The sequence below is a fragment of the Caretta caretta genome, chromosome 10, assembly GCF_965140235.1.
Source record: "Caretta caretta isolate rCarCar2 chromosome 10, rCarCar1.hap1, whole genome shotgun sequence".
Classification (NCBI taxonomy): domain Eukaryota; kingdom Metazoa; phylum Chordata; order Testudines; family Cheloniidae; genus Caretta; species Caretta caretta.
The window spans coordinates 13,184,476-13,210,542 of record NC_134215.1 but is presented as its reverse complement, the minus strand read 5'-3'; the positions used below and the strand labels follow the sequence as shown (position 1 = coordinate 13,210,542).

The 26,067-nt window shown below is 39.8% G+C and overlaps 2 protein-coding genes across 3 annotated transcripts in view; one reads left to right on the top strand and one right to left on the bottom strand.

Moving 5' to 3' along the window:
* The window catches only part of CHLSN (cholesin), a 194,612-nt gene that overhangs the window by 154,308 nt on the left and 14,237 nt on the right, over positions 1–26,067 (bottom strand). The window lies entirely within an intron of this gene.
* Positions 1,074–15,149, top strand: GPER1 (G protein-coupled estrogen receptor 1). The gene is made up of 4 exons (XM_075132679.1): positions 1,074–1,965; positions 3,366–8,085; positions 13,282–13,362; positions 14,115–15,149. The coding sequence occupies exon 2, from the start codon at positions 3,805–3,807 to the stop codon at positions 4,879–4,881; it is 1,077 nt and encodes a 358-aa protein (XP_074988780.1). The 5' UTR covers positions 1,074–1,965; positions 3,366–3,804; the 3' UTR covers positions 4,882–8,085; positions 13,282–13,362; positions 14,115–15,149.

The window sequence follows — 26,067 nt, the reverse complement described above, 5'->3', positions numbered from 1 at the left end:
AATTTGTTTGAACCATTTTATATCCCTTTTTACCATGGCAAGGCTTAATGCTAAAATGCCACTAGATTAATCAATAACATTGACGTTATAGCTGGACAAACAAATCTACATTCATATTTGAATATGTTTTCACCTTTTTTTTTTTGAGAAAAGTTCAGAGAAACTTCAGTAGAGCATAACCCCTTCAGACTACAAAAAATTTGTAATGAATATAGAAACTCATAAAATTATAATAAAACAATGCTGTGTTTGACTTTTTTCTGCTTTATGAAAAAAAGCTACTTAATGGCAAGTTTCAAAAAAATATCTTGGCCATTTAAAAAAATGTTTGTTTTCTCCAAAATGCCAAAAGAATTACTACTTTTTACAAAATTATGTATTTTAATATAAAGCCAACTGATGTTTAGAACTTGGAAAACAAACGCCTTAAACAGAACCTTTATTTTGGTGATGCTGTCCCCTCTATAACTGATCACAACACAGGGAGGCAGCATTTTTGCTACAACGGGGCTAAGAAATGCCCATCATCCACTTACCTTCTCTGTGCAAAGCCCTTTTACTCAAGTTTTACACAAGAAAACAAATCTCTTTCCTCTGTTACTTAAAATAAAATAAAATATAATAACAAAGACACCAAAACAACTCAGGGAATTTTAACAATGTTTTGTAAACATGTAAAAAAGGCATCAGGCTGACTACTTCTATCCCAAGTTGAACCTGTAATCTGAACTTCTGAAAATCCTGAACACAAGGATACATGCTTAACAAGACCTTCTGCAGCCTACCTTAGGAGAGTAGCTACAGAATACTGTATAGAAGTGGAGCAATGAGAGGCATTTTACAATAAAAGTCATACCATAAATATAAAAACAGAAGTAAAACAAACAGCTCCAAACATTGTGCATATAAACTTTAGTTTTGTTCTTTCAAATGAGAAATAAGGGTTTAAAACATTTATCTGGTTTTAGAATGTTCTAAGACTTTCTTTCCAGTTATGATAGAACAATTCTGACAACCAGCAGGTAGTGTTTGTGCAACTGTCAGCTAAGCTCTCTTCCCCTGGAGAGGAAATGCAAAACTCCACCTGCCATACTGGGGTTTGGAAGCAAGACTGATTCTCCAAATCAACTGCATCATTAAGCTTATTTCATATAGGTGGTTTTAAGCAGAACAACTAAGCAGAGTCAAGTTGAGGATACATGTGCATATGGAAAATGAAATGCAAAGGATTAACAGAGAAATAGGACTCGCAAAGAGGATCGGAAAATTTTAGTCAAGTTTTCAACTCATTCATTAACTAGACTACTATTTTTCTGAAGTTCTAATATTTCTCTTTGGACTGTGAAAGTCTTTTAAACTCTTAGATAAACTGAACTATTGCTATAGATGCACAGTAAAATATGTTTCACTGCTACTCAAAATTAATATTTGAACTGGTGCTGAATGAGCATTTGAATCTACAGTTTTATCCTCCCTTAAAAACAAGAGAAGGGTAAAATGAAAGCTATATTAAGCATCATAAAGATAGTTGATAGATATGAGGGAAAAGATTAATGTCTAGTACTGGTAAAGAAAAGGAACCAGCAAAAATGGGGTTAATTCTAGCCTAAGGAAGCCTGTTCAACACCACTTCAAATGAACACAAATTAGAAGGACCCTGGGAATCTATAAAGCCATGTTTTATTACCAAGGATCTGCAGTAAGATCTGCATTTGCTGCAAAACAATGACAGTCATTTATTTAACAGAATATGCTTTTATATGGATTTTTTGTTACTGAATTGCTCAACAGGTGACATTCAGTGCAGCTTGGTATCACCTAAATAACATTAAAAGTTTTGACTACTGGTATAGCTGAATTTAACATATCCACTAACAGTGTATCTGAATATAAACCAGCCTTATGGTGTTTGGAAGAAAATCAGATCCGAACAAATGACTGTGGATGGACACACAGGAATCAAAGGTAAATTCTAACACTTTACATAGCTACAAACAATGTAATCGTTGAAGGTATTGGTTTGGTTTTTGATGGATTTTTATGCATAGTTAGATTATCTTTACAGATCTACCTTTCTGAAACATTAATTTTTTAAAACATTAATTTTCCCTTCATTGCATCTGAAGCAGTTTATCACCTTATTCAAGAACAAAAATTGTTTCTATTACGAATATTTCAGAAAAAGGCAACAATTCAAATATATATGGCATGTTTAGATCTCTAATTGAAAAATCAGAATGACCTCTGATAAACAAAATTTCATAAAAATGCTTTTGTATGAACAAACACTTGCATTGCAATAATGCCTCAAAATATATTCTGCTAACTACTAGCAATAGCTGGAATGATTTTTAAGTCATTAAGTCAAAAAATAAATTTCATAATAGAAGATATTTTAATTCTGTCCAGTTCTAATAGCCTGATCATTTTCTCTCCTGGGAATGTGCACCACCAGTATTTTAAATCACTAAGATTTAAAAATAATAAAAAGATAAAGCATCTATTAATTTATGTATTTACCCAAGCATATCTTTGCATGTCTTTTACAGGTATACATTTTCATTTTTATAGTACAGAACAGAATGTAATCATCTTACTACTAAAAGGTTTATTATTTTTAAAACAAAATTAGGTAAAATCAACTTTAAAAATATTCAAATTGACCATTTTCTTGCCTTTTTTTTTTTTTAAACTTGGAAACTTTTGCCAAGATTTCAAGTTTACATATAAAATTACATTTATATAAAGTTCTTATTTTTCACGCTCGTGTGTTGTTTTCAACTCCATTCCCATTATGGAAGTTAATGCAGTATAATTTATTGCAAAGAAAATAAGGTTAAACATGAAGATGGTATAAATTAATACAAATTCATATTATCTTGAGGTTTTAAAAGATGTCTTTTCCTTCTGTCTCTTTCTCTGCAAGCAGAAGGTACCAAGGTACCATCTGTCTAGATTTTTTCTAACATTTTTGCAGCCAAAGCCTATGCTACTTAATAAGCTTGCTATTTGACTAGGAAAACAAGGAATATGATACATAGGAAAGTTCCTCTCTTCTACTCCAGAGATTCATGGGTCAGCTTCACTGATTTATCCCCCCCTCATATTTATCAATGTTAAGAGTTCCTGATTAGCACACATCTGATCAGGTTGCTCCTAATACTCTCTCTCTCATGTACATTAAATGCTTTTTTTTGCTGAACATTTGTTTATATGTATTCAAGCATCATGTTCCTAAACATACAATCAGTTGTGTATGTAAGTGTAAACCCACAATCCATATACCATAGAATGCCCGAGCTTTAAAAAAGTTAAAATAAATCATCTAGGCATGAGTTTAATAATTTTTCATTTACTAATTGCAGGTCCAAGGATATTCAGTAATTGTTAAAAGGAACAAACAGACCTAAAATTCTGCCATTTTCCAATCTGCAAGAAGGAACATTTGTGAAGAAACATTTGTGTACGTGCAATTCAACTACCATTAAGTTCAGAAAGGTCCTACATGATCTGAAACATTAATTTTCTCATTTGCCTTGTGCATGGCATCTTACAAATAGCAAATTTCTTAAACGGTTTACTTTTCTGTAACTGATAAATTTCAGCTAATTTCAAGCCTACTTGGTTTGGCTTCCATTCCATTTCCAAACAGTTTAAACATTTTATACAAAAAAAAGTAAACCTCTTTCCAAATCCTTAAAATGCTTGTTGTAACCTCTGTGGAAATCCCAACAGTTTAACCATTTTGGCGCTGAAAGTCAAAGCGTGAATACCGATGTAATCTTTCCAGCAGAGATCCTAACCATGGAATCTTACACAGGAGCAGTATCACCATTTATTTGTAACAGCACATCTTTTGAACTAAATGGATCACATTTATGCAATGAAAGCATGTCTTCTATCTTGGCTGATAAATCAGAAGAACACCAACAATACATTATTGGGCTTTTCTTATCATGCCTTTACACTATTTTCCTTTTCCCTATTGGCTTTGTGGGAAACATTCTGATTTTAGTTGTGAACATAAGTTTTCGGGAAAAGATGACTATTCCTGACCTGTACTTCATAAACCTTGCAGTAGCGGATTTGATTTTAGTTGCTGACTCCCTCATTGAGGTTTTTAATCTTGATGAAAAGTATTATGATATCACTATAATTTGCACTTTCATGTCTCTGTTCCTTCAGATCAACATGTATAGCAGCATTTTCTTTTTGACATGGATGAGTTTTGACAGATACATAGCACTTGCAAAAGTAATGAGGTCCAACATATTTCGTACAATGCAGCATGCTAGATTAAGCTGTGGCCTCATATGGATGGCATCTATCTCTGCAGCACTAGTGCCATTTACAGCTGTACATTTGCAGCACACTGGAGAGGTCTACTTTTGTTTTGCAGATGTAGAAGAAATCCAGTGGTTAGAAATAACCTTGGGGTTTATAATCCCCTTTGTGATCATCGGTCTTTGTTACTCATTAATTGTTCGAGTTCTTGTAAAAGCACACAAACACAGGAGTCTTCGACTACGGCGCCAAAAGGCTCTTCGAATGATTTTTGTAGTCGTCCTGGTTTTCTTTATTTGCTGGCTACCTGAAAATGTCTTCATTAGCGTTCAGCTTCTTCAAGAGAAAGGAAAGACTCTCTCTTCAGGCAACCAATCTTTTCGGCATGATTATCCCCTAACAGGACATATTGTAAACCTAGCAGCCTTTTCTAACAGTTGTTTGAACCCACTGATTTACAGTTTTCTAGGTGAAACTTTTAGAGACAAATTACGGTTGTATGTTGAACAGAAAACTAAAATGACAACGTTCAGTCGTTTTTGTCATGCTGCCCTAAAGTCAGTCATTCCTGACAGTAATGAGCAATCAGAAGTTTAATTTAGTAGTGCTGTATAAAAACATAACTGAAAATTGCACAAATATAGAACAAAATGCCTGCTACTAACAGTAAAATATAGGTATGTAGAATGCCCTGCTGAGTATTGAAGGTTTATACTCTAAATATTTTTATGACAAGACTTTGATGTGGAAGAATACATTTTAGTCAGATTTATATTTAATCATCAACAGGATTACTAAAAACTGACTAATAAGGGGCCTTTAGTTTGCATTATACATGTATGAATGACAATTTATCAGGAAACGTTATCAGACTAGGAAGAATAGAGATAACTCGATTATCAGAGAATAGCTACTTTGCTGTCATATGCTAGGTGTTCCCATTTAAATAATGAAGCTGCCACAACAGTGGGAAAACTCATTACAACACATTGATGTGGAGATGCAGAAAAAAAGTTATTGATTTACCATCCAAATATAGCCATTTGACAACTTTGCTAAGAACTACTGTGCTATACACAGGACTGTATATGCTTTCTGTTCTAACATACGTTTCAGGCATTGATTTTTTTGTTTGTCTTAATGTAATATAGGACTAGGATGAAGATTTTTTTCCTCGTTTGTAATGTTCACATCAACGCTTCATCAAATCTGAAGTCACGCATATTATCCTCCTCATCTGTATTACCTTATCTCAGAGAATCCATCAAAACAAAATTCACTGCTTCACTTTATTTTTGAATATTGTCCATAGAAAAATCAGGGTCTTTTGTCACAAGCACAAACTACAGATTAAAGTGTCCTAATTATCGAAACTACTGCTATCTTCATTTTAATTTTTGTGTGTGTATGTATACACACACACACACACACACACACACAGAGAGAGAGAGAGACAAACACATTTACATCAGTCACTACATTTAAATGAAAATTGAACCATTTTAATATTGTAACAATATTGGTCTTGGTTGTAAGAATGGAATATTGCTGTTTTTTTAAAAAAATACTTGTCTTCTACAAAAAAACGACAGTGTAAGAAACTCTCATTAAAATGTTGGAAGCCTCATTATTTTTGGAATCACACAATTTCTGTAACTGAGAAAATGATGAGCCATCAGGTCTTTTTCCAAATCCACTGGCCTTTCTGGATCTTAGATACCTGCTGGCTTCTTTGTGGATTTTCTCCTTCACAGAAAAGTCATATCAAGAAGAAATAAAAGGAGGAGTTACGCAGTGGATTGGGGTGAGGTGGGGAGGAAGAGAGACATACGACTTTTCCAAATTCTGCGAGCCTGGAAACTAATAAGTGAGCTTTGAACTCAGATGCCCTGACATATAGCATGTAACAGGTTACTGCAAAGCCTTCACACAAGGTGCTATCAAGTCTTAAAGATCACATTAAGACCACTAAAAAAAACCCATAAACATTAAATCAGAGCTGCACTGAAATATTACTTGTTATGTCTCTTGAAATGCACAGAAGACTACACATATAAAATCTCGCTATGTGCAGGCAGTTACACATGCAAATCTCTCCAAACTGAGATAAGAGCCCTTCATTCCTACTTCTCATGTATTCTACATCGGCATGGTTATGACATATGAACAAGTATTTTTTAGATAATTTTACATTTCTTCTGAAATACCTGAGTTTCTTAATGGAAGCTGCAGTCAAAAAGGACTTGACCTATAGGTGCCTAGGTACAACTGGGTGATGGGTGGATTAACAACACATTTAGCTAGACAGATATTCCTCAAATTGATTTACATGAAAACTGTATGTTGGTGTTTCCTATACCTGTTTGTTCTGGTGTTATTTGCATATTTTCGTCATCCACAGCATCTAAGGAACAATTTCACTTTTGCATATCTTTCCCGTGGGAGTGTGAATCCATCTCCTCTCAGGGAGGACGTCCGCTTTATCATACCTTCTACGTGTAGAATGAGTTGCTATACAACACTTAGCAACAAATCTCCCATATTTCTGCTGTCTAACATGTGGTGTTTTGTCCTTTTCCCACCCACTTTCATCTCTGCAATTAACCAACATTATTCACCAGCTATTGATTTGTCAGTGTATATTAACTTCATCATGGAAAGATTGGCATTTCAACTGACATAGAATCAAAGGAATGGATTCTTCTCTCAGGTAAGCACTGCAAATGATAAAAGTCAGCCACATACAAAAATCATGCATGTACAAAAATCCTGGATTGTTCCTGGCAAGTGTCAAAATTACCAACATATCTTACCTGTAGTCAAAAAAAAAAAAACCCCAACCCAAACCAGAAACCAATATCATTAGATTTTATTTAAGCTCACAAGAGGATTGCCTATTCTGTTTTTGGAGGCCCAAAGGAATGTTTCTTCTTGTTATTCATGGATTGTAATTATATCTGTTGGATCTATGTGTTGGAAGAAGGCCTTTTCATCAGCAATAACAGATTATACAAAAAAGAGAAAGCATTTATGTTCAGAGATCTACCATGATAGCAAATATTAGCAGAGCTCCCCTTCCTGTGAATTAGCTGTTTCTACATGTAAAATATACTGGGAGATCGTAATCACATACTATTTACTCACCCAGTTCCAAAGGATGTCCCAACATGAGTATCATGTTCTAAACATGATAAATGTCTAACTTTGGAAATAACTAATTTTTGACAATGTATCTTCAAAACTCTGAAAACTTTTTGTAGTCAGCTATTTTTAATGTTCAGATACCACAATGATACCTAGAAATATCTAGGCAGGTTAGATTGTTATAGAGTGAAAAAACAATGTGTAATGTCAGGAATGACAAAATATACAATTCCTCTTACTGCCATAATGTACCACATTTAGACCCAAAATTACAAGTATGCCTTACCAGGATAAAAAAAAAAAGCAGTTTTCTGCTGCCTACACATTTTAGCTCTGAATATAATTATGTGCTTCTTGAAATCCTAGCTATAGTTCTTCAATTACTCACTAAATAAAGTCCTCTGCTAGGGTGAAGAAACAGCTCACCTCCTCCCACCACTTCTCTATCTTCTGTTTTTTAAATTCATGTAAATGAAGTAACATTCACATACATGCCATTCAACTTCTATGTTTGCTTTACCATCTACAGCTGCAATTAAACATAATCTGCCTACACCATCACATATGGGATCAACTTGTTTCAGGAGTTCATCCATTTACAGAAAGGACAATAATTTGCCAAAGCAGGTTTCCCCTGCCCTTCTTTGAAGTTGGAAGGTGTGTTTATCATTAAGTATGAAGTGCTTTTGTGGGGGAGAAAAGGGGTACTCTGGGTTGCTCTCCCACTTTCTTCCTCAACATCACCTTTGAGTCCCACAATACAATGACCTGCTCTTTAGCCAAGGAAGGTAGGTCAAATCTCCAACTGGAGACCATTAACTCCGTTCCAAACACTAGATCATTTAAGAAAACATGCCTCCTCCTCACTTCCAGTTCACTCCCCCTACCAATCTTCAACTCCCTGAAAGAGAGACTGGGTTTAGGACTCAAATTCAGGTCTCCTGTATAGCAGGAACCAAAGATAAAAGTTATAAGTATTTTGCATCTGCTATTGATTTTGAAGGGAACTTTTACCTGCAGCAAGATTCTAGAGAATTTAGAAAAAATTTAAAGATATAAAACTTCATTATTTTAAACTAAACCCATAATCTAACTGCAATATTTGTATTGCCAATTGTGTGAGGAGCAAACAACAATTTTTTGTGTCACTGGACAGACCTATCTTTTGTCAAAAAACAATTTTGCTTTAATCTAAATTAATTTAATTAGCAACTATTTCTAAGAACTATTAAATTTAATTTTAATTAATGCTTTTTATAAATTTAAATGCATTCCAGAAAATACTCTGAACAATTAGATTTCCACTGTAAAAAATAAAGGATGTCCCAACATGAGTATAAATTATCAAAAATCAAATTAAAAAATGTAAAATATAACTTCAAAGGTAACCACTCAAAATTCTGAATAATTTAATCTTTGGAAAGGACTTCATGGGCATTGCTAAAATGTTAGGTGGATGCTTCACAAACACTGTATATAAAATCTATGTACATTACAGGTGCTTAAATACCTTGCTGTATTGGGGCCTATATGAAGTGTCCGGAGACATGAAAAAAAATACAGTATTACCGCTAACGGTATTATTTCAAAAGTTCCCAATGAATTAGGAGCAAGTCCCACAGAAAATAATCAATGAGACTTGTACTCCTAAGCCATGTATGGGCTTTTGAAAATCCCATCTTACACTAACAAACCTGTCTCTTGAATATGTTCAGTATTAGCAAATGCCAAATAAGGAGATAAACCAAAAGAGTGGTCCGTACAAATGAATGACACATCCAAATATGTTGTTTAGTGGAAGATTTATAATCAGAGATGAATAACTATAGATAAGTCACTAAAGCAATTGCCTCTGGCAGCTGTGCACAACCTTTTGTAGTGATAATCAAGGTGGACCATTTCCAGCAGTTGACAAGAACATGTGAGGAACCGTGGGGGGGGGAATAAACAAGGGGAAATAGTTTTACTTTGTGTAATGATACATCCACTCCCAGTCTTTATTCAAGCCTAATGGAATGGTGTCCAGTTTGCAAATTAATTCCAATTCAGCAGTCTCTCGTTGGTGTCTGTTTTTGAAGTTTTCGTTGTTGAAGCATTGCGACTTTTAGGTCTGTAATCGAGTGACCAGAGAGATTGAAGTGTTCTCCTACTGGTTTTTGAATGTTATAATTCTTCAAGTCTGATTTGTGTCCATCTATTCTTTTACGTAGAGACTGTCCGGTTTGGCCAATGTACATGGCAAAGGGACATTGCTGGCATATATCACATTGGTAGATGTGTAGGTGAACAGGCCTCTGATAGTGCGGCTGATGTGATTAGGCCCCATGACGGTGTCCACGAATAGATATGTGGACAGAGTTGGCAACAGGCTTTGTTGCAAGGATAGGTTCCTGGGTTAGTGTTTTTGTTGTGTGGTGTGTGGTTGCTGGTGAGTATTTGCTTCAGGTTGGGAGGCTGTCTGTAAGCAAGGACTGGCCTGTCTCCCAAGATCTGTGAGAGTGATGGGTCGTTCTTCAAGAGAGGTTGTAGATCCTTGATGATGCACTGGAGAGGTTTTAGTTGGGGGTTGAAGGTGACGGCTAGTGGTGTTCTGTTATTTTCTTTGTTGGCCTGTCCTGTAGTACTTCTGGGTACTCTTCTGGCTCTGTCAATCTGTTTCTTCACTTCAGCAGGTGGGTACTGTAGTTGTAAGAATGCTTGATAGAGATCTTGTAGGTGATGTCTCTATCTGAGGGGTTGGAGCAAATGCGGTTGTATCGTAGAGCTTGGCTGTAGACAATGGATCGTGTGGTGTGGTCAGGGTGAAAGCTGGAGGCATGTAGGTAAGTATAGCAGTCAGTAGGTTTCCGGTATAGGGTGGTGTTTATGTGACCATCGCTTATTAGCACCATAGTGTCCAGGAAGTGGATCTCTTGTGTGGACTGGTGCCGGCTGAGGTTGATGGTGGGATGGAAATTGTTGAAATCATGGAGGAACTCCTCAAGGGCTTCTTTTCCATGGGTCCAGATGATGAAGATGTCATCAATGTAGCACAAGTAGAGTAGGGGCCTTAGGGGACGAGAGCAGCTAGAGCTCACTGGTCACCTGGTGCTGGTTCTACTCCTTTTTTCCAGCTGCTAAATTGCATTCAAGCTAAAAGCACATTAAATACTTCCCCAGTACTACTCCAGTATGTAAGCAATTGCTGTAGTTAGCACAAATGTTATAGGACTGCAATAGGGAAGTGAGGTTGTCTGTGAAGTTGTGAATGGTAGAGGAGGTGGGTCCACAAGAATCTCTCTATTAAGTAGTAGTCCGCACTATGAAAAAGTATGAGAATCCATGATTTAAGAATTTAGGATCAGCTCTTTGATAGCCAAGTCAAAAAAAAATTTAAATGTGCATTAAAATCTAATACTATTTGACAGCAATTTCTACAGAAGTAGGAAAAATCTGAAATTTAAGTAAAGAAATCAGCTGTATGAAGCAGCTAATTTTGCTTTTTAATAATTATCCACCCTGGTAGCCCATTGGATTGGTTTGATTTTTGTTTAAAAAAAAAAAAAAGGCAAATGAAATCAAACTTTTTTTGTTAAACTTACAGCAAAAATATAGATACTTTATAAGAGTAAAACTATATTTCTAGCTGGTTTTAAAAGATTCCAAAAATGGCTTAAGGTCTTAACCAAGGTTAATGCAGCTAAATTTTTCCATGGCAAGAACAATACTGGGGAGGAAGTTCCATTCCCCCATACTCCACCTGAAACCTCTTCCTTGGTTACCCATTCTGGTCACCATCCAGACACCTAAGGCACTCTTGACAGGGCTGCCTACAGCAGAACACAAGTCACAACTCCAAGAGAAATGCACATCTCGTTGGCCAGCAGTAAATTTCATGCCTGCAATATTGATTACATTCATGGAAGTCTGTGGCCATGAAACTTGCTGCATCTGTGCCTTGCTATATAGGGGATGCTCACAGCAGGTTACAATGTTTTTGTTTGTTTGTTTACATTTAACAAATTTGTTGCCAATGAGCCGTTTTCACCTTAGAATTGGCAACAGCAAGCAAGGGATATTTTATTTTTTTTAAAGGTGACAACTCTGCTTATTCTTCAGTTCTGCTGTCAGGGTTTCAATACCATGTCTGACCCTCTGCTACATGTTAATGAGCTAGCCATAGGATCTCAGAACATGAACAATCTTCATTCAGATTTATAATTTAGGCATGCTTTTTTCAAAGGTGTTATCAAAACTATTTACATTGACATGTTACTCTAAACTTTTAATACTTGGCTTTAGGCTTCCTTTTAGCCTTCCTTCCCATCATTCAGTGATATGACAGAACGAGGAGCTAAGAATAAACAGCTACCTACTGAGCCAACCACGGTAGCTGACAACTGCAAAAGCACTGCAATTCTGCTTTGTTCTGAGAATCTGAGATAGCACAGCTTCATCTCATTATTTCCAGCTCTGCCACTCAAGTACTGCAAAACTACAGTATACTTTGATGAGCAGCTCTGGTGAATTTTGTAGCAGCATTAATGATAACGTGAGCCTCAGTTTTGGAGACTGTGAAGTAGCTTTGATAGTCTCCAGCAGAGCTGATGAACTCCAGTGCCCAATCCCATGGGCTACTTTCCAACCATTTTTTCCCCCCAAATTCCCATCTCCCTCCACATTATATTTTTAACAATACGTTCTTTTCCATGACAATCTTATAACATGGTTACAGAAAATAGATTTCTCCCCATACATCGATACATTTTGGAATATTTTTAATATACAGTATTTTCACTTAAAGACAATGCTGAAAATTATTTAGAATATGATTTTAAAGGTTTTTGAAAAAATATTTTGTGATAAACATTGTGATTTAAGAGTTTGGAGAAGGATGCACTATTAACTAGAAATATTTACAATAATGCTTTGCAAGTTCAAATAAATAGAATTCTAAATAGGGATGGTCTTAGCATTGGGTACAATCCATTATTTAAAGAAATTCTGCTTAGCTTTTTACTTCTGTATTTACTAATAACTACTGTGATGATTTGTTTCAGAGTAGCAGCCATGTTAGTCTGTATCTGCAAAAAAGAAAAGGAGTACTTGGCTTATGCTCAAATAAATTTGTTAGTCTCTAAGGTGCCACAAGTACTCCTTTTCTTTTTGTGATGATTTGGAGAATCTGTCTATGCACAACTTACCACAATTTCATAACATCAACCAGAATTCATATAATTTGTGAAGTCAGTCATATTCTATCAGGGCTGTGTTCAGGTATCTTAGTAGTCCCCGATTAGGGACAACAGAAAGTAGTTAAACCTTGATGGCTCCCATTCAAATTGGGAGTGTTTTAGGACAATGGGATGGCCACATCCTAAGTAAAACCAATTTTCTCCAACTTCTCTGCAAAAGAGAGTGGGGTTGGGAGAGTGGAAAATCCCCAGAGAACAAAGATCAGACATTAACACTGGGTTTTAGAGACTGCAAGGCCGGGGGCGGGGGGGGGGGGGGGGAGGGGGGGGGGAGAGAGGAGAGAAATCGGAGGAATTCACAGAGACAAGTATCAGAGGGGTAGCCGTGTTAGTCTGTATCCACAAAAACAAAGAGGAGTCTGGTGGCACCTTAAAGACTAACAGATTTATTTGGGCATAAGCTTTTGTGGGTAAAAAACCCCACTTCTTCAGATGTATGGAATGAAAATTACAGATACAGGCATATACTGGCACATGCAGAGAAGGGACTTACCTTACAAGTGGAGAACCAGTGTTGATAAGGCCAACTTTCTCCACTTGTAAGGTGACTCTTCAAGTTGGGCAAGAGAGAACAGAGGGCATGCTTTCATAGCAGAGTGTCCTCCTTTCTTAACTACAGGACAAGCTGATAAAGGAGGAGGAAACTGGATGCAGAGGAAAGAGAGACTCCATGATTCAAAAGAGAAGCCATGTGCAAAAGGTACTGCCCTCCTAGAGCAGTGTTTCTCAAATGTGGCCACCAGGGGTTTTTCTTGTAGTCACAGCCTTCTGAGCTGTGATTGGGGGGGGGGGGGGGCAGGAGAGAAGTGGCAAAATAGCAGCCCCTCCCTGTTGCTCCTGGATGCACCGCCTTGGTGTTGGTTACTAGGGCCACCAGCAGGGGTTGGACCCTGCCCCTCTCCGGAGACACCTGGGGCACAACGCTGGAAGCAGGCAGACAGTAAGTTCCCCACCTTCCCAGGGGCAGTGGGGCTCAGGCTTTGGTCTTCAGCCCTGGGGAGGCAGGGCAGCACGCTCTGGCCATGGAGCTTCAGGCTCTAGCCCTGGGCTACGGCTGTGTGGCAGCAGGCCCCATGCTCCATCCGCATAGCCTTGGGCTCCATCCCCAGGCCCTGTCTGTGGAGCTTCGGGATCTAGACACAGGGATTCAGGCTCCAACCCACAAGTATTTTAGGAAAAAATATGAGAGCGGCCACCAGCAAGAGTTAGTGGCCGCACTCTGAGGCCATCAAAAATTTTGTCCTGAGAACCCCCGTCCTAGGGGACTCTGACATGAACCCAAAGAATGCACAAGAGTGGTGAGGAAATGGAGGCAGAGAAATATATACAGGTATTTTATTATTTTGTCTAGATCTGTACATTTCTTATGCTAGCTAACAAAGAGCTATTTGTTTTTGGAACCGTTACAATGCTTGTGTCTCTATTTGCTTCCACTATCACATGTCCCTGGAGAGGTGAACTGTAAACCTACATTTCCCACAAGGTTGGAGCTCTGAAAGAGGATGTGCTAAAGCTACTGGGGACTGGGAAGTCTGAGGAGTCAGCACTTGTCCTGCGTGCCTGCCTGGGTCAGCAGGACCATGAAGTCCTATTGTCATGAAGTGATAACAGAGTCTGGGCCCAGGAAGCGTGCAACAGGTGCCACGGAAAGAGACAGTGTTGCAGCCTAATGTTGTGATATCCGGATGAGAGAGCTTTACCAGCTTTGTGACAATTACACTCAAAATATACATAAAGACCATTCCACTGTTTAAATTAAACAATTTTTGTTTAAAAATCCCCAGACTGCTTGACTAGTAAGTGCAGTCACTGGTAATTGTTAAAAGTTTGGCAAATTACTAGGAAAATGTGTTTTGGGAAGACAGACAAAAGAAGGAGAAAGAAACAGTGTCGAGAATCGAAGAAGTTGACTTCCTTTGGAGTTGGGATGGAGTTTTTTGATGGAAGGCCAAATATATCCCTAACACAAAAGGTCGGGATAAATTCATTTCTTACCTCAGCACAGGATATACCTCCTGTTTTAGGCCTTCTCTCAACAGAGGCAGCAACATAATGGCCATCAAGTGTTATCATCCTTGCCATAGAGTTCTCCCACATAGGAAGTGCTATAAAACTTCACTGAAGAAGGAGCAGCGGAGATAGTCCTCACCTGAATACTGATACATTATAATTCTTGTATTCTGGTGCCTGGACACCACAGTAATAAGAGTGCTAGGTATGGAGGAGAGGAAAAGAGAGCATGCACAAATACAGAAATAAGTACCACGTGTGGGTGTAAAGGCATCCCGATCATCTACCTGTAGATTAAGTAGCAACAGAAAGGCAGAGTTAAGGATGCGTGTGGCAACAATTTTAAAATTTCTTGGCTTTCAAATATCAATAATAACTGAAGTCATAAAGTTTACTTCTGACATCATTACAATCTTAATGTAATTATGCTTTTTGTGTAGGTATTCATAATAAAAGGAAACTGTTTATATAGTGAAACTTTGATTTGTTGATCTAGTTATGAATCTAACCCCGAGTTTGATTTGGTTCTAGCTGTGGGCCAGATTATCAGTTACTGGGACAAGTGCTGGATTTCTTGAAACTGATTGTGCATTCCAAAATTTTATGCACAATCAGTGAAGGGAGATGGACTATAACACAGTCACTCTTAATATGTTGTCCACACTATGGAAAATGTTTGAGACTCTGAATTGTAGCCCATCAGGTTTTGTTTTTAGATTAGGTGAAATTATTAATTGAAAATTAGATTAATTATGAATTTAGGTCTTGTTTCCATTTGTAAATTGCTCATGAGTTGATCCATTTTTTTTGCTGGCATCCTTTTGTTTACGAGAGACGGTGGGAACTGCAGCCTATGATGTAGATGGTTTGCAATGTCTCATGTGACTGAATAGGCCAACCCAAGATTTGCATGTTCTTTGGCAGTTATTGCAAATATATCTTGGTTGGGAGCTGCTTGCTTCCTATGGGCTCTTTTCTCCTCAAGCTGGAGGAGCCAGCTCCTGTCATGGATTTTGATACCCTGATGGAGACAATGGCGCCACTTGTTACGATCACTTGCCAAGATTTCCCATTGGTCAGGATCAATTCCAAATTCCTTCATATCTCGCTTGGGACGTCCTGTTGTTCTTGCTCCTTCTGATAGCTCCCCGCATAGCATGTCCTTGGGTATGCATCCATCTTCCAACCTCAGATGGCCCAGCCAGTGCAGTCGTCTTTGCTTGAGCAGGGCTGTCACAATTGGTAAATCTGCCCTTTGAAAAACCTCTCCATTGGTGACTTTATCTTGCCATTTGATGTTGAGTATGCAGTGTAAACAACATAGGTGGAAACTGTTCAACCTTTTCTCCTGATGAGCCTAAGTCGCCCATGTTTCCCCACCATACATGAGAGTGCTGAGGATGCAAGCTTGGTACCCTAGCATTTTGGTCTTGACGGTAAGCTTTGAGTTGTTCCATGCCCTTTTAGTTAGTCTGCTAAAGGTGGTGGCAGCCTTTCCAGTGCAAACACTTAGTTCTTCATCCAGTCCGAGGCTGGTAGTCACAGTAGAACCTAAACAGCTGAACTTTTGGGCTACTTCTAGCTGGTTTGCATTTAAGGTAATTGAAGGATCTTGTGGAATCCCCTGTCCTAATACAACTGTTTTCTTGATGCTGATGGTGAGAGCAAATGCCTGACAGGTACTTGAAAAGTTCTTGTAATAGATCTTCATTGTGGGCAGCATCATCAGCTAATAGAAGTTCCCTGTTTAGCACCTTTTTGACTTTGGTCCTTGATTTAAGTCGGGACAGATTGAAGTGTTTCCCATTTGATCTTGTGTGGAGATACACTCCATCTTTCATGACCTTAAACGCAGAGTTCAAGAGTACTGGGAAGAAGATTCCAAAGAGTGTAGTGGCAAGAACAAATCCTTGCTTCGCTCCGCTTTTCTCAAAGTTGTCCGAAGTGATCCGTCAAGCTGGACAGTTGCTCTCATGTTGTTGTGGAATGAATGCTTAAGACTTAACAGGGTTGATGGACATCCTATCTTTTCTAGTCTTGCAAATAGACCTGCTCTGCTGACTGTGTCGAATGAATCATAGAATATCAGGGTTGGAAGGGACCTCAGGAGATCATCTAGTCCAACCCCCTGGTCAAAGCAGGACCAATCCCCAAGTTTTGCCCCAGATCCCTAAGTGGCCCCCTCAAGGATTGAACTCACAACCCTGGGTTTAGCAGGCCAACGTTCAAACCACTGAGTTATCCCTCTCCCCTCTTCATGAGCCATGGCATTAGGCTGGGTCCCCAGAGATAACTATAGGCATTTCAACATCTCCAACGGTTATTTTCTGGTCTGGAAAGTAAGTCCCTTGCTGCAGCTGTTCATACAGACCAGAGTTCCTGAAGATGCGAGCGTCATGTACCTTTCCCGGCCATTCCACATTGATGTCAGTGAAACGTCCCAGGTGATCCACCAGTGCTTGCAGCACCATTGAAGAGTACCCTTTGCAGTTTATGTACTGGCTGCCCTGGTGGTCTGGTCCCAAGATAGGGATATTCATTCCGTCTATGCTTTAGTTAGGTCCACAAAGGCGATGTACAATGGTCGGTTTTGCTCTCTGCACTTTTCTTGGAGTTGTTACAGAGAAAATATCATATCTATAGTTGATCTTCCAGCCCTGAATCAGCACTGTGATTCAGGGTAGACACGATTCGCCAGCTGTTGTAGGCAGACTAAGATTACTTTTACGAAAGCTTTTCCTGCTATGCTGAGAGGTGAGATACCCCTGTAGTTGATGCAGTTGCCCTTTTCACCTTTATTTTTATACAAAGTGATGATGTTTGCATCACGCATCTCATCCTCTTTCCAGCACTTAAGTAGCAGCTGATGAAGATAGGGTAATAGGCGGTCTTTCCCACACTTGAGGATTTCCGCTGGGATGCCATCTTTTCCAGGAGCCTGGCCACTTGATAGCAAATCAGTGGCCTTGCTTCGCTCTTCTACAGTGGGCTCCACATCTAGCGCTGGCATGACCTGTAGAGTTGGTATTTGGTCCAGCGATTTGCTGGTGATGTTTCTTTCTTATGCGTATAGCTCTGAATAGTGTTCAACCCAACGAGAAAACTGCTTGCTTTTATCTGTAATGATTTCACCGCTGTGCGATTTGAGAGGAGCAACCTTGTTGTCAGTGGGACCTAGAGCTTTCTTCAGGCCGTCATCCATGATTTTGAGGTTTCCTTTGCCTGAGGCGGTCTGTATCTCTTCATGGAGCTTGATCCAGTAATGATTTGCACAGTGTCTGCTTGCTTGCTGTACCTCGGTTTTTGCATGATCCATTTAGGGTTTTTTTATATGTAGGTATTTGCTAATAGTCTGAACAAAATTTGCAAACTAGAAATAAATTCACTATTATTTGTGTTGTTTTAGGAGAATATGAAGCTTCCTCTACAATCATTGGTGGTCAAACAACACAGCAAGTTCTTACATGGAAAAATAATACTGGGAAAGTATAAAACTTTTTTAGCTTACTGTATTGTGATTGAGAACTGGAAACATGGGGAGCCAGCATCATGTGACCAGTTAGCTCTCTACAGACAACCAGCAAGTGCTCCAGTGAGCCATAGTTTGCAAACCACTCAGTTATAGTAATGCAACTTACATACTGCAAGAACTTCTCTGAAATAACATCTGACACTTTGCAAGCCTTCAAAAACTTGATATCCTTACAACATGGTTCAAATCACATCTTGCAAACCATATGTCTCTATTTCCCTGTAATACCTCAGGGCTTTGTAATGGGGCCATTACAGTACTTTCCACTGACATGTTTCCCACTTGCTTCACTTTTCCATCATTATAGTATAACCCCGTCATGGTGATTACACACCATGCACTTTTTTCCTCTCTCTGCTTTGGTTGCAGCCTCTGTTCTGCTGCAGTGTCTGGCAAAGATTTAGGATTAGATAGCTCCACATTTTCTAAACCTCAATTTGGAAAGATTGAAATAATGTTGGCTGGTTTGTGACATGTGTCTGTGATGCCTGTAGCAATTTCCAGACTTCAGGCAGTCAGCTTTTGCAGAGGGAGAACGAGATAATGAAGCGCAGCAAGCAGCCAAGGGCAGGCAGCTACTGACAAAAATAAGGGGGAAGGGCTCACAAGAGTTGGCAGCTACTTGACCGAGTCCAACTAATCTTTGGAATTAAACTCCAATGTCCCTATTTAAGGGAAAAAAACACTTTTACTGTACCTTGAATTTAAAAGGGTACAATTATTCTAGAAAAAGTCCTTTAAGAAATATAGGAACCCTGACGACTCCGGTTGGCACCAAGCTGCCAACTGGGCCATTAAAAGTCAGGTTGGCTATGCAGTGGAGGCCTTGAGCTAAGGCAGGCTCCCTACCTGCCCTCGCTCTGCACAGCTCCTGGAAGCAGCCACCGGGTCCCTGCGGCCCCTAAGCACTGGGGCAGCCAGGGACTGGGAGGTTCCATGCGCTGCCCCCACCCTCAGTGCCAGCTCCACAGCTCCCATTGGCTGGGAACCGTGACCACCACACAGAGCCGCATGGCCACCCATGTGCCTAGAGGCCATGGGGACCTGGCAGCCACGTCCTTGGAACTGCAGTAAGCCGCCGGGACCCTGCCCCCCTACCCCCGCCAGCCCAGAGTCCCCTCCTGCGTCCCAACCCCTCATCCCCCACCCTACCCCAGAGCCCGCATCCCCCAGCTGAAGCCCTCACCCCTCTTACACCCCAACTCCCTCCTGTGTCCCAAACCCCTCAGCCGGAGCCCTCACCCCCTGCACCCCAACTCCCTGCCCCAGCCCAGAGCCCACTCCTGCACCCCAACCCCTCATCCCCAGCCCCACCCCAGAGCCTGCACCCCCAGCCCAAAGCCCGTAACACCCCTCCCCTCCCCCCGACCCCTGTCCCAGCCCAGTGAAAGGGAGTGAGGATACGGAAGAGTAAGCGACAGAGGGAGGGGGTTGGAGTGAGTGGGAGGCGGGGCCTCGGAGAAGGGGCGGGGCAGGGGTGATTGGTTTTGTGTGATTAGAAAGTTGGTAACCCTAGGAAATCACAGAACTACAGGCCTCTACCCAAAACATCGGAAAATATAGACATGAGCATAGCCATGATTACAATAACTTTAATCAAGAGAAAAAACCAGCAATCGCTCACCTGTTCCAAAGAGAATCAGAAAAGAGAAAAAGACAAAACAGCAAGTAACAAAAGGGGGGCCTCATTCAAAGCCAACCGAAGTCAATGGAAAGACTCCCACTGACTTTAATGGGTACATCTCAGGCCTAAAGTGGGTAAATATGAGAAACAAAGTTTCTGTTCTTTACAATATAAGAAAAAAATATGAACTAGGCAGAATGTTACTAGCTAATAAAGGCTCAATTTTTCACATACTTGACCATTTTTCTCTATATTGCATATAGAATCTCTGATTATTCTTGAAGGGGTCTGGTACTACCCCGTGGCTACAGCCTCTTGACAAGTTTTCATGTGATTTAAATGGTGCCTGGTGCGAAGGTTGAGGATCTCTCGAGGCATCTAGATAGACTTATGTGTAGTGCTGGGGAGAAGCTGGTGGTCGTGGCACATATAGGTACAAATGACGTAGGGAAGGGTAGGAGAGACGTCCTGGAGGCCAAATTTAGGCTGCTAGGAAAGAGACTGAAATCCAGGACCTCTAAGGTGGCATTCTCAGAAATGCTACCAGTTCCACGCGCAGGGCCAGGTGGGCAGGCAGAGCTTCAGAGTCTCAATGCGTGGATGAGACAATGGTGTAGAGAGGAGGGGTTTAGATTTATTAGGAACTGGGAAAACTTTTGGGATATACAGGAAGGATGGGCTCCACCTAAACCAAAGTGAATCCAGACTGTTGGCACTTCACATTAAAAAGGTTGTAGAGCAGTTTTTAAACTAAGAGATGGGGGGGAAAGCCGATTGCTGCAGAGGCACTAGTGGATCGGACAGAGACTTCTCTTAGAGGAGAGTCTATTGACAGAGATTCTCTACGTTTTAATCAGGAGGAGGGGATGGAAGAGGATAAAGCGTGGGCCAGATCAAACGAGAAACATTCATATAAAGAATCTGACATCAGAAAAGGGCAGACAAATAAGCAGTGATAAGTTTTTCAAGTGCTTGTACACAAATGCTAGAAGTCTAAATAATAAGATGGGTGAATTAGAGTGCCTTGTGTTAAAGGAGGATATTGACATAATAGGCATCACAGAAACCTGGTGGAGAGAGGACAATCAATGGGACACAATCATTCCGGGGTACAAAATATATCGGAAGGAGAGAACAGGTCGTGCGCGGGGGGGAGGGGAAGGGGAGTGGCACTATATGTGAAAGAAAAGGTAGATTCAAATGAAATAAAAATTTTAAATGAATCCACATGTTCCATAGGATCTCTAAAGGATAGTAATTCCATGCTCTAATAAGAATATAACAGTAGGGATCTATTATCGACCACCTGACCAGGACAGAGATAGTGACGATGAAATGCTAAGGGAGATTAAAGAGGCTATCAAAATTAAAAACTCAGTAATAGTGGGGGATTTCAATTATCTCCATATTGACTGGGTACATGTCACCTCAGGACAAAATGCAGAGACAACATTTCTCGATACTTTAAATGACTGCTTCTTGGAGCAGCTGGTACAGGAACCCACAAGGGGAGAGGCAACTCTCAATCTAGTCCTGAGTGGATCTGGTCCAAGAGGTAACTATAACAGGACCGCTTGGAAATAGTGACCATAATATAACAACATTTAACATTCCTGTGGTGGGAAGAACACCTCAACAGTCCAACACCGTGGCATTTAATTTCAGAAAGGGGAACTATGCAAAAAATGAGGAGGTTAGTTAAACAGAAATTAAAAGGTACAGTGACTAGAGTGAAATCCCTGCAAGCTGCATGGACACTTTTCAAAGACATCATAATAGAGGCTCAACTTAAATGTATACCCCAAATTAAAAAACATAGTAAAAGAACTAAAAAAGAGCTACCGTGGCTTAATCACTATGTAAAAGAAACAGTGAGAGATAAAAAGGCATCTTTTAAAAAGTGGAAGTCAAATCCTAGTGAGGTAAATAGAAAGGAACATAAACACTGCCAAATTAAATGTAAAAATATAGTAAGAAAAGCCAAAAACTCAAAAGGTAATAACAAAATGTTTTAAGTACATCAGAAGCTGGAAGCCTGCTAAACAACCAGTGGGGCCCCTGGACGATCGAGATACAAAAGGAGCACTTAAAGATGATAATGTCATCACAGAGAAGCTAAATGAATTCTTTGCTTCAGTCTTCACAGCTGAGGATGTTAGGGAGATTCCCAAACCTGAGCCATCTTTTGTAGGTGACAAATCTGAGGAATTGTCACAGATTGAAGTATCACTAGAGGAGGTTTTGGAATTAATTGAGAAACTTAACAGTAACAAGTAACCGGGACCAGATGACATTCACCGAAGAGTTCTGAAAGAACTCAAATGTGAAATTGCGGAACTATTAACTACGGTTTGTAACCTGCCCTTTAAATCAGCTACCGTACCCAATCACTGGAAGATAGCTAACATAACGCCAATATTTAAGAAGGGCTCTACAGGTGATCCTGGCAATTACAGACTGGTAAATCTAACGTCAGTACCGGGCAAATTAGTTGAAACAATAGTAAAGAATAAAATTGTCAGACACATAGAACAGCATAAATTGTTGCGTAAAAGTCAACGTGGCTTCTGTAAAGGGAGATCATGTCTTACTAATCTATTAGAGTTCTTTGAGGGAGTCAGCAAACATGTGGACAAGGGGGATCCAGTGGACATAGTGTACTTAGATTTCCAGAAAGCCTTTGACAAGGTCCCTCACCAAAGGCTCTTACGTAAATTAAGTTGTCATGGGATAAGAGGGAAAATCCTTTCATGGATTGAGAACTGCTTAAAAGACAGGGAACAAAGGGTAGGAATAAATGGCCAGTTTTCAGAATGGAGAGGGGTAACTAGTGGTGTTCCCGAAAGGGTCAGTCCTAGGACCAATTCTATTCAACTTATTAATAAATGATTTGGAGAAAGGGGTAAACAGTGAGGTGGCAAAGTTTGCAGACGATACTAAACTGCTCAAGATAGTTAAGACCAAAGCAGACTGTGAAGAACTTCAAAAAGATCTCACAAAACTAAGCGATGGGGCAACAAAATGGCAAATGAAATTTAATGTGGATAAATGTAAAGTAATGCACGTTGGAAAAAATAACCCCAACTATACATACAATATGATGGGGGCTAATTTAGCTACAACTAATCAGGAGAAAGATCTTGGAGTCATCACGGATAGTTCTCTGAAGACGTCCATGCAGCGTGCAGCGGCAGTCAAAAAAGCAAACAGGATGTTAGGAATCATTAAAAAGGGATAGAGAATAAGACGGAGAATATCATATTGCCCTTATAAAAATCCATGGTACGCCCACATCTTGAATACTGCGTACAGATGTGGTCCCCTCATCTCAAAAAAGATATACTGGCATTGGAAAAGGTTCAGAAAAGGGCAACTAAAATGATTAGGGGTTTGGAACGCGTCCCATATGAGGAGAGATTAAAGAGTCTAGGACTTTTCAGCTTTGAAAAGAGGAGACTAAGGGGGGATATGACAGAGGTATATAAAATCATGAGTGGTGTGGAGAAAGTGAATAAGGAAAAGAGCATGAGGTTGTGGCCCTGACCATCTTGGCTAATAGCCACTGATGGACATATCCTCTTTTTTTTAACCCAATTATACTTTTGGCCTTTGCAACATCCCCTGGCAACAAGTTCCACAGGTTGAATGTGTATTGTGTGAAGAAATACTTCCATATGTTTATTTTAAACCTGCTGCCTATTAATTTCATTGGGTGGACCCTGGTTCTTATGTTATGTGAAGGGGTAAATAATTCTCTATTCACTATCTCTACAATACTCATGATTTTATAGACCACTATCATACCTCATTGGCGTATCTAGGGCTGCTTCTCAGATAGTAATCTGAACTTAATGTCACCCCTTAATTTTGATAATGAATCTCAGAAACCACTATATCATTCCACCAGGAATCCATCCTGTTAAATTATTTTACCTTTCCTAGGAACACTTGTAAAATAAATAAGAATTATTTCTGCCTCTAACTGCTGTTCCCTCATACTATTCCTACTCTTATTAAGAAATGGTAAATCTAATACTCTTAAAATTCCTGAGAAAGCATTTCTGTTCTACTGACCTGCATAATATAACAGATAAACATTTGGTAAGCATTCACTAATTTTGCTTGGTTCCAAGACTACCATCTGATGCACAAGTTATTTCATTTATCTATCTTATTATTCATTAATAGCTAAAACAAATATGACCCAATCTTTTCACCTCACTCATGTTATTTAGTTTATAGATGCAGAATTTTTTTTTCTGCCTCTTTGGGGGATATCAAATTATATTTACATATCAAGCAAAATAGTTCTCCATGGGTTTCTTATTTATACTATGGAACTTTTCCAATCTTCCCTCCCCCTCAAACCTTTTAAAATTTTAATACATATAATTTGTCCCCTAATAAAAATCTTTAATACAGATTCCCCTACAACACAAAGATAAAATATTGGGGGGAGGAAAATATGGCCTTTGGTAAAATCAGCAAAACTGAAATCTCTCAGTAAGTAAATTACATTTTACAAGTTTGTTTTGCCAACAACTTAATGTTAACAAAATTGTATCAAGAGTAACAGCCAAGCAACAAGATTCTGACTCATAACACAGTGTCTTACATTGGGTATATGTCCAACTCTCAAGCCCAGTCAAGGAAACCTGTTTTTGTATGCACAGCTGTCCTCATTTCATCCCATACTGGGATGAGGCATCTTGATTGCCATCTTTTTAATCTCCTCTAGCAAACTTACTGCTTAAATCAACTCTCCACTAAAAACCGTGGCCAACGCAAGTTGCGTTGTCAGACAGCCACCAAGCCTGTATATCAGTTGGGCACTTTCATACTTGGCTGCTTGGGTCTGCACTGCATGTACGCACCAGAAGTGCTTGTATCGACATAAAGCATGGTGCACCATGAGTAGGTATCCCAGTGCGCCACATGCTGCTATCTGGTACAATGCCTTTTGGTAAATTTGCACAATGCGTTGTGGGATACTAATGACTTGCTCAGTGATCTCCAAGCGCTTAGGGTCAAGCTCGCAGCATGCAACTTTCTTCATCCCATAATGCCACTCATATCCCACAATTTTCACACCATTTTCCCCCCCAAAGATCCCACAAAACCCCACAGCACTTTTGGGTGAATGCCATCTCTTACAGAAGTCTGGAGCCCACAGAGCTCTGCACTATTCTCATAACATCGCAGATACAGGACACATGATTCTCCTGTATTTGTAGACCAGCAGGAAGTACCCCAGCACTGGGAGACGTGACAATTACTTTTAAGGACATAGGAAATAGCCAAAAAACAATTCACGGTGGTTGGTGGCATTCACAGAGCAGCTGCAGACAGTGGAGCACCACTTCTGTGCCTGAGAAATGACCCGACTGGTCGGATTGCATCATAATGCAGGTTTGGGACAACAGGCAGTAGCTGAAGAACTTTCAGATGCAAAAGGCCACATTCTGGATTTGTGTGCTGATCTCATCCTAACCCTCCAACTTATGGACAGCAGAACGAGAGCTGCACTGACAGTAGAAGAGTAAGTGGAAAGAAGCTTGCAATGCTGGATTGCTACTAGTCAGTGGGAAATCATTTTGGAGTTAGAAAACCCACAGCGCGGGTCATTGTCATGCAAGTGTGTAGGGCAATTAATGTCTCCTGCTACAAAGGACTGAGAGTCTCAGCAACGGGCAAGAAACCGTGGATGGATTTGCAGCAATAGGATTCCTGAACTGCTGTGGGGCCATAGATGGCATGCATATCCCTATTTAGGCACCAGCCCACCTTGTCACAGAGTACATCAACAGAAAGGGCTACTTTTTTATGGTTATGCAAGCATTGGTGAATCCCCAGGGACACTTCACCAGTACCAATGTGAGACAGTCACAAAATGTGCATGACACCCGCATCTTTAAGAACACAGAACTGTTCAGAAAGCTGCAAGGAGGGACATTCTTTTCCGACAGGTGGATTACCATTAGCAATACTGAAACGCAATTAAGAATTCTATGGGACCCGGTTTGCCCCTTGTTCCCCTAGTTATGAAGCCATACATTGGCCACCTCAACAGATTCAACTACCGGCTCAGCATGTGTAAAATGACAGTTGAATGTGCCTTTGGTAGACTGAAGCCACATTGGACGGGTTTACATACAAGATTGGATCTCAGTGACAAAAATATCCCAACGGTTATAGCTGCCTGTTGCGTTCTACATAATATCTATGAGGCAAAGGGGGAA

Excerpts from the sequence above, each read along its gene's own strand:
- GPER1 (XM_075132679.1), top strand. The coding sequence starts at position 3,805 with ATGGAATCTTACACAGGAGCAGTATCACCATTTATTTGTAACAGCACA.